Source organism: Astyanax mexicanus, chromosome 14 (genome assembly GCF_023375975.1).
Source record: "Astyanax mexicanus isolate ESR-SI-001 chromosome 14, AstMex3_surface, whole genome shotgun sequence".
Taxonomy (NCBI): Eukaryota; Metazoa; Chordata; class Actinopteri; order Characiformes; family Acestrorhamphidae; genus Astyanax; species Astyanax mexicanus.
This window is the reverse complement of record NC_064421.1, coordinates 18,147,803-18,167,691: the sequence shown is the minus strand read 5'-3', so window position 1 is coordinate 18,167,691 and position 19,889 is coordinate 18,147,803. Positions and strand designations below refer to the sequence as shown.

At 37.8% G+C, this 19,889-nt stretch overlaps 2 protein-coding genes across 14 annotated transcripts in view; one reads left to right on the top strand and one right to left on the bottom strand.

Moving 5' to 3' along the window:
• Positions 1-63: 63 nt before the first annotated feature.
• Positions 64-1,478, bottom strand: myct1b (myc target 1b). The gene is made up of 2 exons (XM_007251952.4): positions 1,253-1,478; positions 64-1,094 (listed from the first exon to the last, which is right to left on the bottom strand). The coding sequence occupies exons 1-2, from the start codon at positions 1,308-1,310 to the stop codon at positions 565-567; spliced, it is 588 nt and encodes a 195-aa protein (XP_007252014.1). The 5' UTR covers positions 1,311-1,478; the 3' UTR covers positions 64-564.
• Positions 1,479-2,824: 1,346 nt separating this feature from the next.
• syne1b (spectrin repeat containing, nuclear envelope 1b) overlaps positions 2,825-19,889 on the top strand; it is a 108,820-nt gene continuing 91,755 nt past the window's right edge. For 11 of the 13 annotated variants that reach the window (XM_049464162.1, XM_049464156.1, XM_049464154.1 and 8 more), the window contains exons 1-2: positions 15,055-15,355; positions 17,042-17,103. In XM_049464162.1, coding sequence (XP_049320119.1) covers positions 15,277-15,355; positions 17,042-17,103 — 141 coding nt within the window. In that variant the 5' untranslated portion in view covers positions 15,055-15,276. Of the gene's footprint in view, positions 3,119-3,425; positions 3,511-5,009; positions 5,360-15,054; positions 15,356-17,041; positions 17,104-19,889 lie in introns of those variants that run through there. The other 2 variants (XM_049464152.1, XM_049464151.1) reach the window with 2 other exon arrangements.

The following is a 19,889-nucleotide window of genomic DNA, read 5'->3' as shown; positions in this document are numbered from 1 at the left end:
GTAATTATCTTGACATGCCTACTACATACAGTGTTTTTGCCAGTTAAAAACATATTTTACCAGTTGTTTTTTTTTTGCATCCATTACAGAGCTAGGGAAGAATGATTATATGTGTAATCATAAATTTATTTATGTATTTACTTATTTTACAGAATGAACAAAATTAGTACTGGTTAAGGTTAAGGTAAAATTGTGTGAAATAAAAGTAAAAATAACTGATTCTCACATCACCCCACTGTTTCTTTTTCTCCACTTTCAATAAATAGATGAAAATTCAACATATTCCACCCCTACTTTCCAATAACGTTGTAGGGCTGTCAACCTAAAGTAAAATATTACTGTATCTGTAGAACTGTAAATCTGTAGAACTGTAAATCTGTAGAACGTTCTATTGTTTTATTGTTATAGATCAATGAAATCATCACGCCCCTCATGCTAAAATACAGCTCCCACAGAAGTCAGCCTTTTAAATCACCAGGCATAAATGCAAAGAAAAAATGTATGCACATATCAGCTCATTCAACACTCCTTCTAAATGCCCAAGTCTTTTGTAACCCAGTACAATTAGGTGTGGGTCTCTTGAAACATATGAATAACACTGTCATATGCAGGTGGAGGAGTTTGTGTGGGAAGATAGCCTCTCAGACTGCCCTTCCCTAACCAAAAGGACTCAGACTGGCCCATATTAAAAGGATCTGTAACCGGTGAATTAGTGCCGCTGGTATTATGAAGCAGTGCTGTCTGGCTCTCGTCTTCTGTTTCATTACTGCCCTTCTTTGTAGGTGGTCGAAAGGTGGAAGCTAGAAAGCTGGGGCTGCGGCCCAGCAGCTCGTTTGGGTCAACAGATGTCTGTCTGTCCAGGTTTAACATGGCTCTGCCTGTGCTTTCACTGTTCAGGTTGAAGCTGTTGCTATTGTAGGCACCTCGCTGACTGCGGCGATTTCGTGATCTGGCAGTTCTTGACCATCGACTGGGACGTGTTGTGATCCTTGCTGAGGCTCTGCGTCTGGACATCCATGTCATGAAGATGAAGATCAGAATTCCAATGAGAAGACCCACCAGCATTGACAAGCAGAAGGCCAGGGTCAGTTCCTCTGCATGAAGAAATAGGATTTAACCCTCAGCTGAAAAACAACTAGTTTTGGAGATATTTTTTTACAGCTGGACAGATGATCCTGCTCTTTCTATTTCATCTTTAGTATTTCAAAGCAAATCCAGTCAAGATAATACTCAGATATACTCAAAGACTTACCAATATCTATCGTCTCATGTATCCATGAAATGTCAGTGTCATTTTCATTTGCAGCCATAGCACAAAATAAACAAGAAACTAATCACATGTGGTCAAATACAAGAGCAACAGAGCTCACATAAATGCTCTATGTGCTGTTTCTCACAGGGGCTGGATCATTTTTTGTTTGCAAAGACGGAAACTTTGTCGTCATGCTTCCTGCCTCCCTACTTTTAAAATTAGCAAAGCTTAGGCTTATCTGTGTGGGACAGAAGTCCAGAGGAACAGAGCTGCTTCCTTTTACATCATTTCCTCTGTTTCACCCAATACAATACAATGGTTTCACGCCTGTTTTATGTTATAATGAAAATTGCATCCTTCTTGTAGCTTGTGCAATTGATTGGAAGGGAACTGTGGTGGAAAATGGAGATCAGAACATTATAGTCTTTTTTTAAACTAATTTTTGTTATTTTGCAACATAATGCAATGTTATTCATCATTGAGAGTTTAGAAAGATTTTTTTTAGAGAAATAGTCTTAAGTAAAAGCACATGACCATTTTGGTCCTACAGCACATTTTGCTGTACCCAATCTCTGTAAATGAACTGAGAGAAAAAAGGCCCTAAATTTGTAGACAATTTATCAGCAGAGGGGGAAGAAAATCAACGTTCATCATCTAGATATACTTTTATGTGTTTATATGTTTAAAGCAGCCGTGTGCACTATATAGTAAACTGAGTAGCCCCTTCAACCACCTTGTTACTACACTCCTGTGAAGTCCTGATCTTTGTAAAACATGGTGAAATGGGTATGGTAAACAGATTATCCAGAGAATGGTTTGTTGCACACATAGTTTCTGGCATAGAGCACATTGACTGTTCCACAGGCGTTATTCTCCTGCAGGATGTGCTTGGCATAGGGCATGGTGACTTTAGTGAATCAGTGTTTAGTTTTTCTCTTTTCTTTTTTTTCCCCCATCACTAATGCATTAAAACAACATTGATATCTGATGCCATAACTGATTTATTTGTGGGCATTAATTAGATGTTGATTTAACGTTGAAATGCCAGCTGGGTAAGGTTGAATCAACATTGATTGTATTCTCTCTCTCTCTGAATATACACATCTGAGAAATAGGAACGGTATAACTACAAACAATAAGCAATTACTACAAGTAGATAAAACTGAAAAATCCTATAGTGTTAACAATAAACTTACATCACTGTAGTAAAACTGGGTATAAAGAATGTTATCCACCACTACCAATCTGATTCAACATTTAAACTCAAAACCACAACAGTAAAACACATAGAACATGAACACACCCACAGGTATGGTGAAGAATTGGTGCCAAATTAAAAAAGCAATTACTGCAAATGGAAGTAAAAACACTTTTTCCATCCCTCCATCCAACTGTTTTTTAATGTATGGTTATGAAATGTAAAATGTAGCTAATTCAAAAGGCAGAAGGTTGAGGACATTATGTTGATTCAACACTAAATTTTTGATTCAACACTAAAACCACATTTCATATCTATCTTGTTTGTTATGTTTTTTTTATAGTTTGTATTGTGTTCTAGCAGAGTAGAACGGTTTGTTCATCTTAATGTGGTTGTTTTCATTTATTATCAGAGGGGTCTGAATACTTTTTTGACAGCAAAAGGCAGAATTACAGGGGTACCACTATGTTGTACCAATAGATGGCAGCAATGTACGTTAGTTAATACGGCTGAATGAACACTGTTATAGCGTTTCCATGGGCAACGTCTCACACACGACTGAGGAACCGAGAGACCAACTAGCTACCGCTAACTACCTAAACAAATTACTACCTAAACCTTCCTGAAGCTACACACCTCCAACCACAACACAGATACAGCGGGAACAGGTAAATAACATGCAGATAATTCAGCTCATTTCTTTACAGTATAAAATAATTCCACTTATACAGTATATTATAGCTAGTGTTGTATCTAACTACGCAACTAGCTAAAGTTCTGCAGATTGTCGTTAGCTGGCGTTACTTAACTACCAAATGACAGGGCCGCTATATATAAACTATAGCTAGTTAGCCTAGTTAATAAGTTAACACTAGATAGCCAACCTTGTTTACTGTGTAGTTTATAACTTTATGCCACAGAACCTTTACAAATATTCTGTGTTTATGAAATCTCTCTGTTTCTCTTTACCAATAGCTACTTTGTTAACTATGTCTGAAATTAATGGCTGCTTTGGAACAATATGAATTAAATTGAAGAACGAAATGCCCATGAAATATGTGTAAGTATTGCATTTTCTTTTTTTGTAGTAAAAAAATAGGTTGGGGGATATGGTTAAAAATGTTATATCATGATACTTAAAAAGACAATATATATATTTTTAAAGGTAAGGTACACAAAGCAAATTATGCATTAGTTTGATAAGTAGACAAAATGACCTGTGGAAACAGGTGCTATAAACTGAGCGGAGTAAAGTTAGTTTGATATTCGATATTCAGCGGAGATTCGCCTTTCGGCCGTTCTCTTGCTCACAGGCAATGTCCTAAACTCTCCCAAATTACATTTTCCAAACCACAGAAGAACAGAGAACAAACTACAAATGTCAGATTTTCTGAAAACACCCAACCTTTCTGTTTCTCCGAGAATATTTACTGAAAATGGCAGGAATCGCTGCGATACTGTTACATATTTAGTACAGTAATTTATTTTTTTGAATATATTTTTATTATTTGTGAAAAAAGTTTACAGCTTAATAATTGATTAGACCACTTCAGTTTCTGAATTAGTTGCCTGATGTTGCTATTTATAGTCATATGTTTGAGTAAAATGAACATAAACTACTATAAACTACGGACAACATTTCTCCTAAATTCCAAATAAAAAAATATTGTCATTTAGAGCATTTATTTGCAGAACATAAGAAATGGCTGAAATAACAAAAAAAAATGCAGAGTTCAGAAATCAATATTTGATGGAATAACCCCAGTTTTCATGCAATTTGGCATGTTCTGCACCAGTCTTACACACTGCTTTTTGATAACTTTTTGCCACTCCTGGTGCTAAAATTCAAGCAGTTTGATGGCTTAAGATCATTCAATTTCCTCTTGATTAGATTCCAGAGGTTTTCAATTTGGAAAAGAAAAAGGGAAAAAAGAAACTTATTTTTAGTGGTCTCTTATTTTTTTCCAGAGCTGTATATATATTTGTTTTTCTTAGATGAATATTAAAGATATGAAAACAATTAAGGAGCACATATGGAATTACATAGAAAACAAACAAGTTTTTGCCCTCCACAATCCCCTGACCTAAACCCAACTGAGATGGTGATTTGGAATGAGCTGGAGCTTCACAGCTTAAAGCAGTCAACTTTGGTTCAGCACCTCCAGGGACTCCTTTAAGATGCTAAGAAAACTATTGCAGGTGACTCTACCTTATAAAGATACTGCACTGAGTGTGCAGATCTGTCATCAGAGCTTAATGTATAAAACATAATCTGGTTTGTTTACCCTTTTTGTTTACAAAGTAATTCTGCATGTATTCCTGTATAACTTTAATGTATTTAATATTAAATTTAAATTGTAAAAAAAAGGGAAAGAAAACACAGAAAGAAAACACATTGAATGAGTGGTATTGTACTTTAGTACTGAAATGTATAACCGCAATGAATTTATTATCAGTCATATTGAAGCTATTAGAGATTGTTAGACATATATGCCTTTCTGCTATCTATATTGAAAGTCATATGCAATGACTTGTTTTCACTTGCTCTCTTGTTCTAAGGACAGTAAAAGGAAGAAGGCTTGTGATTCGAGAGGAAGGCAGCCACAAGGCCAAACCCCTTAAAGAAAAACGCTCTCTCATTGGTTCCTTTGCTGCAGCAAATCAAGTTCCTGGATTCTGTATGAGAGAGAGAGACAGGGCAAGAGAAGAGAGAGAGAGAGAGAGCTGCAGGAAGCCTTAGTGGGGATGCCCTCCTAAGAAACTAGTGCAGTAGCTTCTCTGCTGACTGCTTAAGAGATCCAGTGTGACTGGCCCGGGGTATCCCACCACTGCAGACAGGGCCATGGCCTCACGCAGCCCTTTTGGACGGTCCGCCAAGGACATTATGAATGTGATGCAAAGACTGCAAGGTAAGAGATGCTGCCTTCGTGTTCCTTTCCTGCTGTGAGTTATGCCTGATTCAGTTGGTCAGGGTGGTGAGATTTTGCTGATTCAGTGGCTTCTGACTTGGAGTTTGCCAGATGCTTGCTGTCATGCAGACAAAGACACAGATACATATAAATGCTTAATGTGTGTAATAGAACAGACTCTTGAGCAGCAATTTACAAATAGTCAGAATATGTACTCTGACCGACATTTCTTCATCATCATCTTTTATTTTATTAATGTAGTTGCCCTCCTGCATGAAATAGTGTTGTTGCTGCTCTAACACAGCCATTTCATCTACAGGAAAGCTAGTTAATTTTCCATTGAGATAAAACAGCTGTGGTGAGCACAGGGAGAGCACTAAAATGTGCAAGTCAGGGGTACTCAAGCACCAGAGCTGCAGGCTAAATGTATGGTTCATCAACTACCAGTACAAACTGAGTTATTCTTTTGTTGTTACGCTCATTTACATGTGCTTTTGCAGACACTCACTTTTGTCTCTGCACAAATGAGGAGGTGATAATGGCTAGATGGGCAATATAAAGCCCAAATAGTACTGATTCTAAAACCTTGGCCATGCAATAATAATCCTGTTAACAATAAGTGAAACATATAAGTTGTTTAGAATTATATAAATGAGACCTTGCAAGACCTGGCTTTGTTTCCAAAAAATGTGTATTTTGTGCCACAGCAGCAAGGTGACTAGACTGATTACTACTGTCTGTCTGTGCTGCAGTGCTGTAGGACATGCCAGGCCCTTCTCAGTTCAGTTCATTTTGCTTTACTGACATGACAAATGATAGTGCCAAAGCACCTGAACAATCGTATACATGCAAAAATGTGGGTGCATCTAGTCAAAATTCATGTTTTTGTAAATTGTTAGGATGACCTGATTAAAAAAAGGCAAAAGATGACACATTAAATATTTAATCAATATACTTGAACTGTCTTGCATGCACTGCACGTTTAAGGTCTCCACAGACGTCTAATGATGTTTAGGTTGGAGGGCTATTAGGATCTTGGCAAAAGTCTGAATGCATCAGGAACACAGGCAAGATTTTCTTCTGATGACTCTACTATGATGGTCATAGTCTTCTAAATCTTCTCAAGGGCCTAACTGGGTTTAAATTGCTATTTTATTCATTTTTTGCATATTCATTCTCCTTATTTAGTCCTTTGACTAGTTCTCTCTCAAATACGACTTTTAACATGACCTATTTCTTAATAACATTGTGAACTGAAAAAATATTTAGAGTGTTAGGCAGCTGCATAGAGGAGCCCATGACTGCTGATTGTTGGGACAATATTTCAGAATATTTATAAAGCTTTAAAATTGCCATCACCTGGCCTTTTCTAATGATAAAGTTAATGTTCTCCTCATTTTCTATTGACTGTTCATACTAACATAATTTTTTTACATACATTTTTATTTGACACATTTATTTGTCATAAATGTGCTACTAACCCAATATACGAGTAATAAAATATATATTATACATTCTTAAAGTTGAGGATCTCTACACATAATCACGCTATAATATGTACACAAAGGTATTAGTGGGTGAGTAAAATTTGGGTGGTGTGCTTCAGTTTAATCTAGCTTTATTGGGTGATTCTCTAGTTTATTTCTGGGTGTATCCTTGCCGCCAATTTAATAGAAGATTCAATTGAAATAAACCAGAAGTGGATCACAAGAAGCCATGGTCATAAAGCTACAAAGCACAGCTTTGTTATACTGCCCCAAATACCTCTTTTTTTTAAAGAAAATCACATTTAGGATGTTACTTAAGGTGGATATTTTATAAAGGAAATGACTGTTATTCATTAGGCATGGGTTTCAGTTCCCGTGTATTTAGTTTAACGTGTCATGTGCAGTTTTCACTCCTCCTTCCGTGCTCACTGAGCTATGTTCTTCACTCACTTCTGTATGTGATGTTGTGTTGTGAGGAAGTAGCATCGATAAGGTTTTCATTTCACACTTTGGTTGCCATAGAGAGTCAAGCTTTGGTAAACCTATGTTGCCCAAGCTTCCTTTCATGACTAACACTGATATTCTCGGACACAAAGACCACAGTTTGCAGGAGCACTCACTGAATATCAGTCTCTGTATGCAAATATTCCCCTGTAGTCGTACAGACACCCCATGAAAACCTTTGAATTTTATAACATAGTCATAGTTTTAACTAGGGCTGTAAGGTAAATCCTTAAATGAGCTTAAACTAATTAGAAACTGAACTGAACAACTAAATTGCTGCACTTGACAGTATAACCTAACCTGGTCATGTTGGTAGTTTGTTGTGTTAAATGTTCTCCACTAAAAAAACGATAACGATATATACTTGGCGATATGACAAAACATTAAATTTTAAGAATAAAATATGGCACCAGAATAGATATTGAAGTTTTATTTAGTATAAATATATCCATTTAATAGGCTCCTTATTGACAGGCTCCTCCAAAATACTCTCTAATGAGTTTCAGATGATCTGTAGCAGATTTTAATTTACGTATACATTTAAGGTATTTTGCAGATGTGCTTATTCAGAGTGATTTACAAAAGTGATTTGGTGCATCTGATTCTAATTTTAGGCAATTTAAGTAGTAATAAATATGCTGTAAATAGTTTTATTTCTTTTCCCTTGTCTGATTTATTTGTGTAGTTACATTACCCAACCTCTCCATATTTTTAAAATGAAGATCAAATAGTCATTTGTTAAATTATGTTAAAAATGACAAAGGATTTCATGTGCTGTTCTAAATTTTTGGCAATAAAAACTAAACTCTAGTTATGTAAAACTGGTCAAGCTTTTGTTACACTATTCCAAACGGATTTTCCAAGCTATATTTAGAAGCAAGTGGGAGAAAAAAAGCAATAATAAAACAAAGTAATGATTACTCCCCAAGGACCTGACAGTGACGTTGCCCATGCAGGTGCTGCTTATGTTGATCTATGCATTTTCCACTCACCACCCACTTCAAAACACAAGACGATCTGTTATGCACCCACCTTGATTACATTTACACCTCATGTCACATTCCTGTTCATTATCACTTTCTATATTATATAATTTTATTATATTATACTATTATGCTATATTATATTATGTAATGAATGTTTAATGGTAACTGCAAAAATAAATAGATGTATTTATTTTCAGTTTCTGTGTTTTAGTTTTTCATTTGCCCTCAGTCGATGTTCTGAGTGTCGTGTGAGGTTCTGTGATGAATGGGTAGTGTGTACAGAGACAGATAGAATTTGATACCCCTCCTGTCCTTGGGAAATGAACAAATCAATATTGGGAGCCCCTATTTTGACTCTTTTTTTTGGTTATAATGGCATCAAGCTCTCTGTCACTGGGCTAAGCTTTAGCACTCCTGTTAAAAAGGAGTGACATATGCTGGTAACACTCTACAGTAAGGGTCACAAATAGTAGTACTTACAACAATAATATACATTGTTAAATTGTAAAGGAATGTCTCAACTCAAATAATATTAAACATTACATTTTAATGCTTAAAAATGATTAAGTACCGGTACTGTTAATTAATGTCTCCTTATTGTGATGTGTTACCCAAATATTTATAGTTCGTGGACTGCAGCCTTTAGTTTCATGCATATACACATACACAAGTGGAAAAAAGTATTGGGACACCTGCTTAATTAATTGTTTCTTCTGGAGAACTTTCTCTGCTGTAAGGTATTTTAGCCAAAATTGTGGAGCATTGCTGTGAAGATTGTATTGCATTCTACAAAACGTCAAGCTGTTCTTATTGTACATGACGTATCTATCAGAGGAAGAATATATTTGCCAAGTGCCATTCAATGTACCCAAACCTTGGATGCATAAAATATCTTACTAAAATGCTGACATGCTGAATTATTGACTTCTGGAGAAATCTGGTGAAAATGTCTGTTTTTTATTAATATTTCAGTATGCATTACAGAATTCAAAACTATTGCATTGTCACTTTTTTCAGTATCTTGCAGCCCTAGTGTTATGTATGTTATATATATATATATATATATATATATATATATATATATATATATATATAGCTTGTGTTCAGAGGGTTAATATGTGTCCACAATGCCCTCCACAAAACTACAGCTTACAATAAGAGGGCTGGAAATAGGTACTTGGTACATACAGGAAGGAAGTGACATTTGCAGATATAATGAAGTTTTAACCAAACTGCTGAGATAAAAAAGGGTTGCTTGAAAGAAATGCGAAGCTTTGTGGGCCCATACTCCCCCCAGTACATCCAGTACAGATCATTGGGACTGTGTTTTCTGGAGTTATAGTGCTTTCTCCAGTTTAGTACTTTTGGGATGAGTTTAGGTGGAGTGAGGTGGTAATATAGTATATAGTCTTCTCTGGACAGAAGAGACAGTTACTCCAGCAGTCTGTAGACCCAAAAAAAGCCCTGAATCTGTTGCTATGGTAGGAACAGTAATAAATAAGGACATGTGTTGGTGTTGAAGGGAAGGGCTGCGGTAAAGTGCTGCACTTCTTGGTTTCAGAACGAGAGTGACGTCTGGTTTCCTCCAAGTGGTAACTGACATGTTCTAGTTAAGACTGTATGGTGAAATAGCGTGCCACGCTCATACTACCACCACCGCACAATGCATGCCAGTCACCTGTCTGTCGCTTGCCTCTCTGCTTTGATGTTATGACATACAAAACATGATAACTTGGTTATATTCACTTTAAAACAGTTATTCATAGTCTGAGACTGAAATATTTTACCTATTGAAAAGTGGCATCGTACTACAGAAAATATCTGTCTCAGTCCTGCTTTATTTACTGAAAGTAGCTGTGTGTGTGTGTGTGTGTGTGTGTGTGTGTGCAGCTGCTAAAGACACTGAGGGCTGAGCTGGTAGCGATGTTATCTTCCCCATCGCACATCTAACCACACAATTCTCCCTAAGCTCTGTATCTATTACACACACACACGCACACACATACACACACCTTTAATGTGTGATACTGGTTAATACCTCCCAGACGTGTCTTAAATAGTAATCAATAAACTGGCCCTTTCTGGGATTATATACTGGCATGCCATAAGTCATGAGATAGCAGTATATTAATTAATCATAAAGTGTTACCTCAGAGAATGGCTTGGGAATACCCACACCTGTATAACTTGTGAGGTGTAATGAGGCTGGACACTGGCCAGTGTGCTCATGGCAAGGTGAAATGAATTATCAGAGTGATCAGTGACCATTGGGCATGACAAAAATTGTAGGACATGATACAAGTTCCTGTCCCTTTATCCTTTGGCATGTCTGTGTATAGTTTATTAAAGTATAATAACTAATGTTTATATAACTGAGACATGTGTTTACTATTCTTTTTAATAGACTATTCATTAAAATTAACACTCATCACATTAACTACTAACTAACATATAACACATTTCTCTTGCATATATGAATATACTCACAATTCTATATTAAGGTACATCCAGTTTACATTATAAGACATGACTGCTTCTTGAGGTTTACTTTACCATTGCTCTAATATCAAACACTAGATGGCAATGTTTCCATGTTTGTCTGGAAGAAAAAAAGTCAGGCCTTCCTTTTTTCAACATAGTTTAAATATAGTTCTTATTTACATCATATTGGTTTAGTAGTTTCTTTAGATATCTTTAAGTAGTTAACTTATATGGGCCTCCTTCTAGTATGTTAACATATAAGCAGAGAATAATACAGTGAGGCAGTTGCAGTAACTGTTGCAGTTTGGGGATCTCACTAGCAGTGAGGTAGCAATATTTTTTAGCTACTGATAGCACCAAGGTGAATGTGCTTTGACTAAACGCTGCTACAGAGAGTCTTGGCTTTTACAGTGCTCCCTGGAGGACAACTGAAACCTCTAGCCAATCTCTGAAGCCATAATGTGAGCAGCCCCACTCAGCGGACTACATCTACATTTGACTCTCTGCCAGAGGTATTGCCTGTCCCTAGTTTACTTTAAGTACCAAATGCACTCGTAAGAATTGCAGATGACTAGGAGGACATAATTTCATTTAGTGCTTAGTCCTCTGGCTCATCTTCCGTAACTCAAGAGCTTACAATTGCTCTTCCTGCAAATTAGGAGTCATGTTTGATAGCTGTTTACTCAATGCAAACTCTTCATTGTGGTCGGTGTCTTCAACTCTGACCATTGCTGATATGTTTCCTAAACGTTATTAAAGATTAATTACATTATTTTAAAGTATGTTCCCGGTGAAGAAGCTGTTTTTGTTTTAGCTAATGGTGGCAACAGAACCCCAAATCATGAGAGATTCACCCCAGTGCTTCATACACTGATATGCCAATAGTCATGGGACAGGAACTAGTGCTATGTCCCATGTTATGCCCCCACTCACAATCATTACAATGAACAGGTACTGCACTGTCCACTCTGGGTGGTTATGCCTTGTGTGACATATTCCCGTTACACACATTACTCTGAGGATTAAGAAATGTTTAATGCTCAAACAACTTCAACTGGCATCCACTATAAGGCTTCACTCAGACACTCAGACTGATAATTCATGGCCCCCGCTGACCAGTATTCAGTCTCATTCACAAGATAACAGCTCACAACTAATGCATGTTGTCAATCATATAGGAAGAGGAGGTTGATTTCCATTTCTTACCTGCATATGGCCATTGTTGTCTGAGAGTTTTTGTTGTCTTATCTTGATCTCATTGTCTTTGATCTTTAACCTAAACTGCAATTTCTTTAATGAAAGCAGTATTTTTTTGGTTGAAAAACTTTTATATAGTTAAAGTTGGAGAATATGCACTAGAGATTCTCAATCAAATAAGTAAGACAGTGACATGTAATTTAAAGCTCTTTTTAAATACCTTATTTCCAACATATGATTATTTTAATTGTGGATTAATCTGCTGATTTCTCAAGTCATCAAATAAGAGTTTTAAACTGGCAAATATACACAATTTGATAATCATTAGTTTTTAATTTATTAAACCTGGTAATTTGATTCAGCTGGCAGTTGATGATTATGTCTGTAACCATATCCAAGAATGTTTTTAGATATATGAATAACTAGATTAACACAGTAACAGTGCACAGCAGAGAATTATAATATTAGCTCATGTGAGCCTGGCATTTTCCTGGTGTTTTTCTGCATCTAGAACAAAGTACAAAAGAGTGATTGAGATATAAATACTTAAACTATGCAACAACGTGTGCTTGGGAAGTGGATTAGGCCTGAAACATGAGATTAAATTAAAGTGTAATTTAATAAAATCTACTTTAATCTAATTTCAAAATAATTCATGCCTCCAGAGTTCAAACCTTAATGAATTCTGGGCGTGTACCTTTTGGTATTACAGACACAGTGAGTGAGCGTGTGGTCAAAACAGCCTAAGATTTGCTGGCATTAAGAGGCTGTCATGGAAAGACAATGTGTTATTGTGCCGCTGAATAGCTTAGATAGAATAGAAGGGGGGCCTGTGGGCTGCTGAAGGGTCTCAGTAAGTGTATCTGGGCAATAGGCTGGACACCAAGGCAGCAGGTGGCAGATGCTTAGCAATGGCTGTATTATAAATGATTCAGTAGTTCGACTCTGCCTTTGTGTAGTCCTGCAGCTTACTTGCGGCTCTCTTTTAGCTGATGCCTCCTTCAGCAGCTGCCAATAACGCACACTTTAATTATATAGGGCGGTTTATGCAATTTATGAAACTTCTGCAATTTATCGAAACATGCTGGTTATATTAGTATTTAAACTTGAAGTCCTAACAAGTACAGTTGATCTGTTTTTATCAAGTTATTAATTGAAAATGAAGACAATTAGATAGCGTATACAAGATAAAAAGACTACAAAAGTGTATCCCAGTGAGCATGGCTATATTATTTGTGAGGAAATGAGAGTTGTACCACATGACCTATATGCATTGCCTAAAGCTTTTAGTGTATAATGTTTCATTAATCGCAATCGATGGAAAAAAGTAAATTAATCTCAGTGTTGATTTAAGGTCATATTGCCCAGCACTACCTCAGTGTCACTAACTCAGAGTTACAAACTCAGAGAGAGACTAATAATCCACAGAAAGGCCAACAATCACTTTGAAGTGGGCTAAGTGGCTGAGACTGGCATGAAGGCAGACCAGTCAACAATATCACATGCTCTGCAAAGAGATGGCCTGTATAGGAGAGTGGCTAAAAAGAAACCATTACTGAAAAAACACATCAAAGCACCTCTGAAGTTTGTCAGAAAGGGGATGGAGAGCATCATGTTGTGGGGCTGCTTTTCCTCACTATGAACTCGGCATCTTGCTAAAACTGAAAGCACATAAACGCAACAAATACTGGAATGGGATAATAATTGTTCCAGTCTGCTGAAACTAAAGCTTTGGAAAATATTGACCTTCAACAAAAGGCCAAAGTAGCATGATCTGATGCTGGCAACTTATATTAAAGTTTTATTAACCCCACAAATTGCCAGGACATACTTTAGTTTTTCATTTACACACCAAAAAAAATAAAGTTGCTTCATATGGTTGCGCCGACCTTTTAGTGAGTTTAAAATTTACCGGTACAAACTTCTCTCCCATGACTTTTGGCATGCAGGTGTTAAAATCTATGAATTATTCTATCTATTTGGCATGCAAGTGTAAAAGTCTATATATTATTAGTCGATATATTATTATATTTATTCTATTTAAGTCTCTATTACATTGTTTCTCAAAACTGATACATTTCATTACAGGGAGTGTAAGAAATCCTGTTAAATTGAATCACATGCAGCAAAACTTTTACATAAATCACTGTACTATGCATGAAAGAGTATTTGATTAGGATTTTTTAAGAATTTTCTACTACTGGTGCATTTTGTTTGTGAGTTAAAACAGGATAACTGGACTGTTTGGAACAGATAGATAGATAGATAGATACTTTATTGATCCCCGGGGGGAAATTCTTGAACATGAACAGAGGGGTAAAGAACCTGTGAGGCAGTGGAACTGTTCTCTGGAGTGATGATGCTCCATCTAATACTTCTGGAATGAGTTGGGGGGTTGGAGGTGATTAGGTGGGGTGGTGATCATCCAACATCCTGATCTCACTAATGCTCTTGTCTGTGGTAGGGAGGATTTTTAGGTAGGCAGGTACTCCAGCAAAATCAATAAAAAGCAGGTGCCCAAGTACTTTTGTCCATTTAGTGTCCAAATCTCGAAAGCCCTACTGACAATAAATGTTCATGGAAAGCGTGGATTGGTTTTTGTTGGCACATCAGATGGTAATCTATACAGCACAGGAGCAGTCCTCCTGCATCCCCTCCCCTGTATAACACAGGATCATACCGACCAACCATCCTGTGCTGACATCACAGCTTCCTGCATGCTGATTGGTGGAGAAGGTGCCATAGATGTTGGGATGCTGTGGATGGTGCTGAAGGCTGAGCGAGCTGAGCTGGGCTGAGCGAGGAGGAGTGGAGAGAGAGAGAGGAGGAGAGGAGCAATGAGGTGAAGCGGGGGTTGTACCCATCCACTCCAGCATGGCTCCCTCGCCTCCGACGACAACAGGAAGCCGTCTGCCTCATAAAGCCTGCCCTCCATTAGGAGCCTCGGCACAGCTGAGGGGTGTGTGTGTGTGACAGCAAGAGAGGGAGGGAAGGAGAGAGGGAGGGAGGGAGGGAGAGAGAGGGGGAGGAAGCTTTAGTGTGTTCCCTGGGAGAACGCAGGACTGCCTGATCTGTTTTGCTTCCTGAAGGGAAAAAAGGGACAGCTGATTTTTGTCCCCTCCCCTGCCTTTCCTATCTGGATGATATCTTCAGAAGCTCACACACTCCCACACACACACATGTATGCGTACACATGCACTGACCACCAGTGAGAGGGAGAGAGGGAACAAGGGAGTAAGTGAGTGTGGATTACTACTCTACAATGGCTCAGTTTAAGGATGTAGCCGTGAAAAAGACCACGTCCCTCAATCTGGTGACCGGATTCTTTCAGTATTTGCGTGGTAAGTGAAGCAGTGGGCCTCTCTCGCCATTCTGCAGGACATGTGTGTATGGGGTTTGTGTGTGTTAGTGTGTGTGGGAGCTGGTGGTGTGCAGTACAGGATTTAAATAGAGTGTGTGTGTGCTGCTGTGCTGTATGTAGGTTGATGCAGATGTGTTGAGCGAGGTTTGCAGTGGCGCAGCACTGGGTCATATGCCTCACTAGACTTTGCTGATCAGCTGAGAACCTCCTCCTCAGAGAGGTAATTACCGTCCGGTGTCACGGCGCACCCTCTCTATCACTCTCTCTCTCTGTCTCTCCATCCCTCTCTCTCTCCTTTGGGCCGAGCTAGCACAGATCTCTGCTGCACGTGTGTGCACTCACGGTAGCTGCTTATCGAGTGCGCATGTTAGATTGGTTGCTGTGTTATATGGCCACTGTGTGTCAAAGCTGCCATGGCAATTCTCGTTCTACAGCTAGCTATCAGCTAATCATGTGGTCCTTGGATGCTGATTGAACCGGCATCCCCCCCCCTCCCAAACATTGCAGCAACTCAGTGCATGCAGAAAAAGTGGATGCAGTCTTGTGCGAATGCATTTAATGCAGTCTATGATTTGATGTGCGCTGTCTGAGCCTCCCTTGCATAAATGTGAATGATTGTTGGGTGTCCTGAATTGCCTGACTTGTCACAATAAGCACTCTGAGGTTTATGTTATGTAAATTATTATTCATGTATATCATTCTGTTTTAAGATGATATGTCAGTGGTTCTCAAACCTTTTAGACCATGTCATGTTCCACCCATGATGAAACTAAAACTTAAATGTGCCTTAAACCTAAACTCAAGCTCTAATACACAGTAGGCTAGATGTGGCCTCCAGACATCATGCTCTCATCATACTCTTTTTTGCCACTGGTTCTTCACCAAGTGAGAGAGGATAACCAGCTTATGCAACTTGCATGTTAGCATGGAAGGATGTTTGATTAATATTATGATATAATATGTTTGTGATAACACAGTATTTCTGCTGAGAGCTTTCTCAGAAAGTTGAGATAGGGCAAAAGTACAGAAGTACAGGTGTAGTTAACTACAAGGTGTATATGGCATCTCCTTGAATTCTAGGTTAATGTTTCCTAATGTGAATTATTTGGAACCTGGTAGGTTTAGCACAGCCTTGTGGAGTTTCATAGGGTTCTACTGATGTTAATTTTAACAGTAACAGGGTATGATGTATTAAGCAGCATGCAGCATTTGGAATACTACCTTCAGGTTCTTTGCAGACCACCAGTTGTATGCAGCACCACAGTTTGAGAACCACTGTTCTACGTAATCACATATATTTTGCCTGTCCTCAGTGAAAAAGAGCACAAAATATTGGTTAGTTTTAAATTGATCAAGATCATAATCAAGTGTCGGCATTGTCATTCTCAATAAAATAAGTTTTTTAAGCGCCTCTGGTTCATTTTCTCTTGTTCTGTTCACTGTGATTGCATTCATTGGCTCATTAACAAGTGATGTGCGAAACTATGAAGTATTCACCCTCTCTGGCTGCACTTTTATCAAAAGAAGCCTTGGTGAGTCATGTTTGCTGGAGAGGAAGAACACATGGATACAGTCTCCCTGAGGATGTGGCAAAAATAGACACCGTTTGATGCGTATTCTGACATGGCTCGTGTGTTTGCTCACGCTTTTTCTCTTCTTTTTTCAGATGAACAGGAATCAGTCCAGAAAAGAACTTTCACCAAGTGGATTAATTCACATTTGGCCAAGGTGAGTGAAATCATCTTTTAATATGGTGTCAGATGAGTTTTTTTTCTGTTTGTTAAGTGTGTCATATAATGCATTTGGTATTTATTTAGTTGAAGTGTTGTTGAATGTAGAGATTTGTGTATTTGGTTGGAAACATGCAACCCATTTGGCCTCACAATGAACACAAATGTTTCCTGTTATGGTGAATACTTTGATGAGCTGTGCTTTGATTGGCTGGTTTATTGCACTTACACATAATACACATAACAGTATAACCTAGCATAGCATAGCATATTGTTGTTTAATGTTATAACAAAAACAGAGTTTTTTGGTGGGAAATATTTTATTGTAACCTGAGTTTTACCTAGAAATACTGGCAGTACATCATGTTGTGTCAGTTTAGCTATTAATACCAAAATTTCCTCAAATTGGCCATTGTGTATTTCAGTTTTAAGTATTGAAGAGGCTTTTGCTAATGATCTGGGTGTATGTAAATTTTGAGGTTGTAAATAAATAAATTGGAATTGACCTGTATTGTCTTTCTGTTTTGGATATGCTGAGTATTATTTGCCAAGAAGATTGTGGTGGTGGGGTGTAGGCATCATGCTGACTAAAGTTTTTTTTTTTTGTGATGCACAAACTGTACTTAGACAAAACAGTTACCGCCAAACATGAAAAAACTCAAGCTAACAGAGTGTCTGTCAGCTCAGACGCAGTTTACACACAACACAGTCTGACTCTTAGTCTCTCTCTCCTTGACCGCCTTTGATTAAACTTGTGTAGATCAGTGTGAAATTCATCCAAATTTTGACAAATTACATCACAATATGCATTTTTATCACACTTACTATCTGTAAACTATCTGTAAAGTCTAGGACTAGGTTTAATCTCTGACTGGGAAACTAATTGCTGACTGATGGCATATGCACATACTGAATATTAACCTATTGGCACCATGCATTCCTAATGCCAGGCATGAGCTAGAGGGGTATAAAGCACCAGCATTGACCTGTGCAGCCGTAGAACTGTTCTCTGAAATAATAGCGCTTCATCCAGTTCATTTTTGGGTTGAGTTGTTGAGTTGAGGATTAGGTGGGGTGGGGTAGGGCTCATTCAAAACCTCTACCTAACCCAACACTCTGAATGCTTTGCTACTGAATGCTATCAGATTCTCATAGCAAGTGGGAAGCCTTTGCTGAATATTAGAGACCAGAGATCATCACTTCAACAAAATGAGAATAAGTATACACTTAATTGCAGAATAAACAAGAACAAGCAGTTGTTCCAACAATTTGTCCATGTATTGTGTCAGAGTAAAGAAAAAAAACATTAAACAAGTTAGCAGAAATGTACTATATGGATATGAGTATAGGATGAGCTATACAGTTTGGACACTGTGAATTCTCTGTTCTAGGATTACACCTAACACTACTTCCCCTGCCATGCTATACCATTATCATCCTTGGCAGTTTTATGAGCCTTTGCTCTGTGTGTTCACCCGTGAACAGAGAATAGCCCATGTGATTAGCTTTATGACCGACCGGCAAGTGAGTGTGTAATCAAGAGATGCAGCAACAACGACGGAAGGTTGTATGTTGTGTGGTTCTGTAAACAGTAGTGATGTTAGATGGTCAGTGCTTGAGTGTGACATTCGATTCACAGTAACATGAAGAGTGGCTGTTTATGTTCTGTGCTTACTGAATGAATAGAGCTTTGTAGAGGCCTCCCACCGCTTTGGCCGGAGTGGTGGTCTGAGTTTGTGTTGTTTGTCTGAGCACGCTGCTGTTGCGTCTGTTTCCCTAGAGAGCAGTTGGTTTTGAAAGGCAGCAGAACAGATCCACAGGGAGAGGCCAAAATAATGCAGACACTTTTAGCAAAACACACAAGTTTCAAACAATGGTGAGACCCAGCATGACCTTCCAGGGCGGGTGTTCACTAGTGTTTGCTTAGATGCATAAAGAGCATTGCCTTCATGGAGGCATGATACGCAGGACTGTTGTGAACTGGTCAATAGTGATTGACAAGAGCATGACACTTTGACCTCCAGAGAGAATGTCTGCTTTTCTGCATGTGTTAATTTAACACTTTTGGTGTTGAAATATCACTAAGAGTGTTACACTTACAGTGAGAATTTAACACTATTTGTGTTAATTAAACAAGGTCAATTTTATTGTGTAGGAAATAATAGAACTGAAAGGAACTGTTTAGAAATAAATCCGTTGAACATGTTTAATCAATTCAAGACATTTGATTTCTGACATCCGTCAATTTAGTTATTGCTAGGTTAATGTTGCTAAGAGACACTGTACATGGGAAATTTTGAAATACACAGCAGCTTGAAATGCATTAAGTTTTCATTTGTTTATCTCAGACAAATCAGTGTGGTGTGGAACATGGAAGGAAGAAATATTAAGGATAAATGCAGTGCAGTTTTACCTTAGTTTAGTGCCAATAAATTTCTGTAAATTTATGGATCAAACTGTTGACAATCCAAGTTCAGTGTTTGTTAGCAATGTTAGCATGTTATTTATTTCACTTAATAATTGTAAAATTGATTGGCAAGTAAACAATTAATATACAAAATCTGGCTACTTGCAAATCACACAAAAATGATGAACCTATATTATGTAAACTCCATGTTCTCTATGTTTATCTACAGATGAGTGTGCCTTCACTGTCAGATTTAGATTGATGTGTGTAATGTTGTAGATGGGAGTAGGTGTAGAGTATGATTTAGTTAAATATGTATTAAGTATGGAGTAGTGTGTATTGTAATGCAATTTTTGCATTTTGTGATAGGTCATGAC

Coding starts and splice junctions, on each gene's coding strand:
- myct1b (XM_007251952.4), bottom strand. CDS start 1,310: ATGGCTGCAAATGAAAATGACACTGACATTTCATGGATACATGAGACG. Junction 1,095..1,252: donor ACATGAGACGATAGATATTG/GTAAGTCTTTGA, acceptor TTCTTCATGCAG/AGGAACTGACCCTGGCCTTC.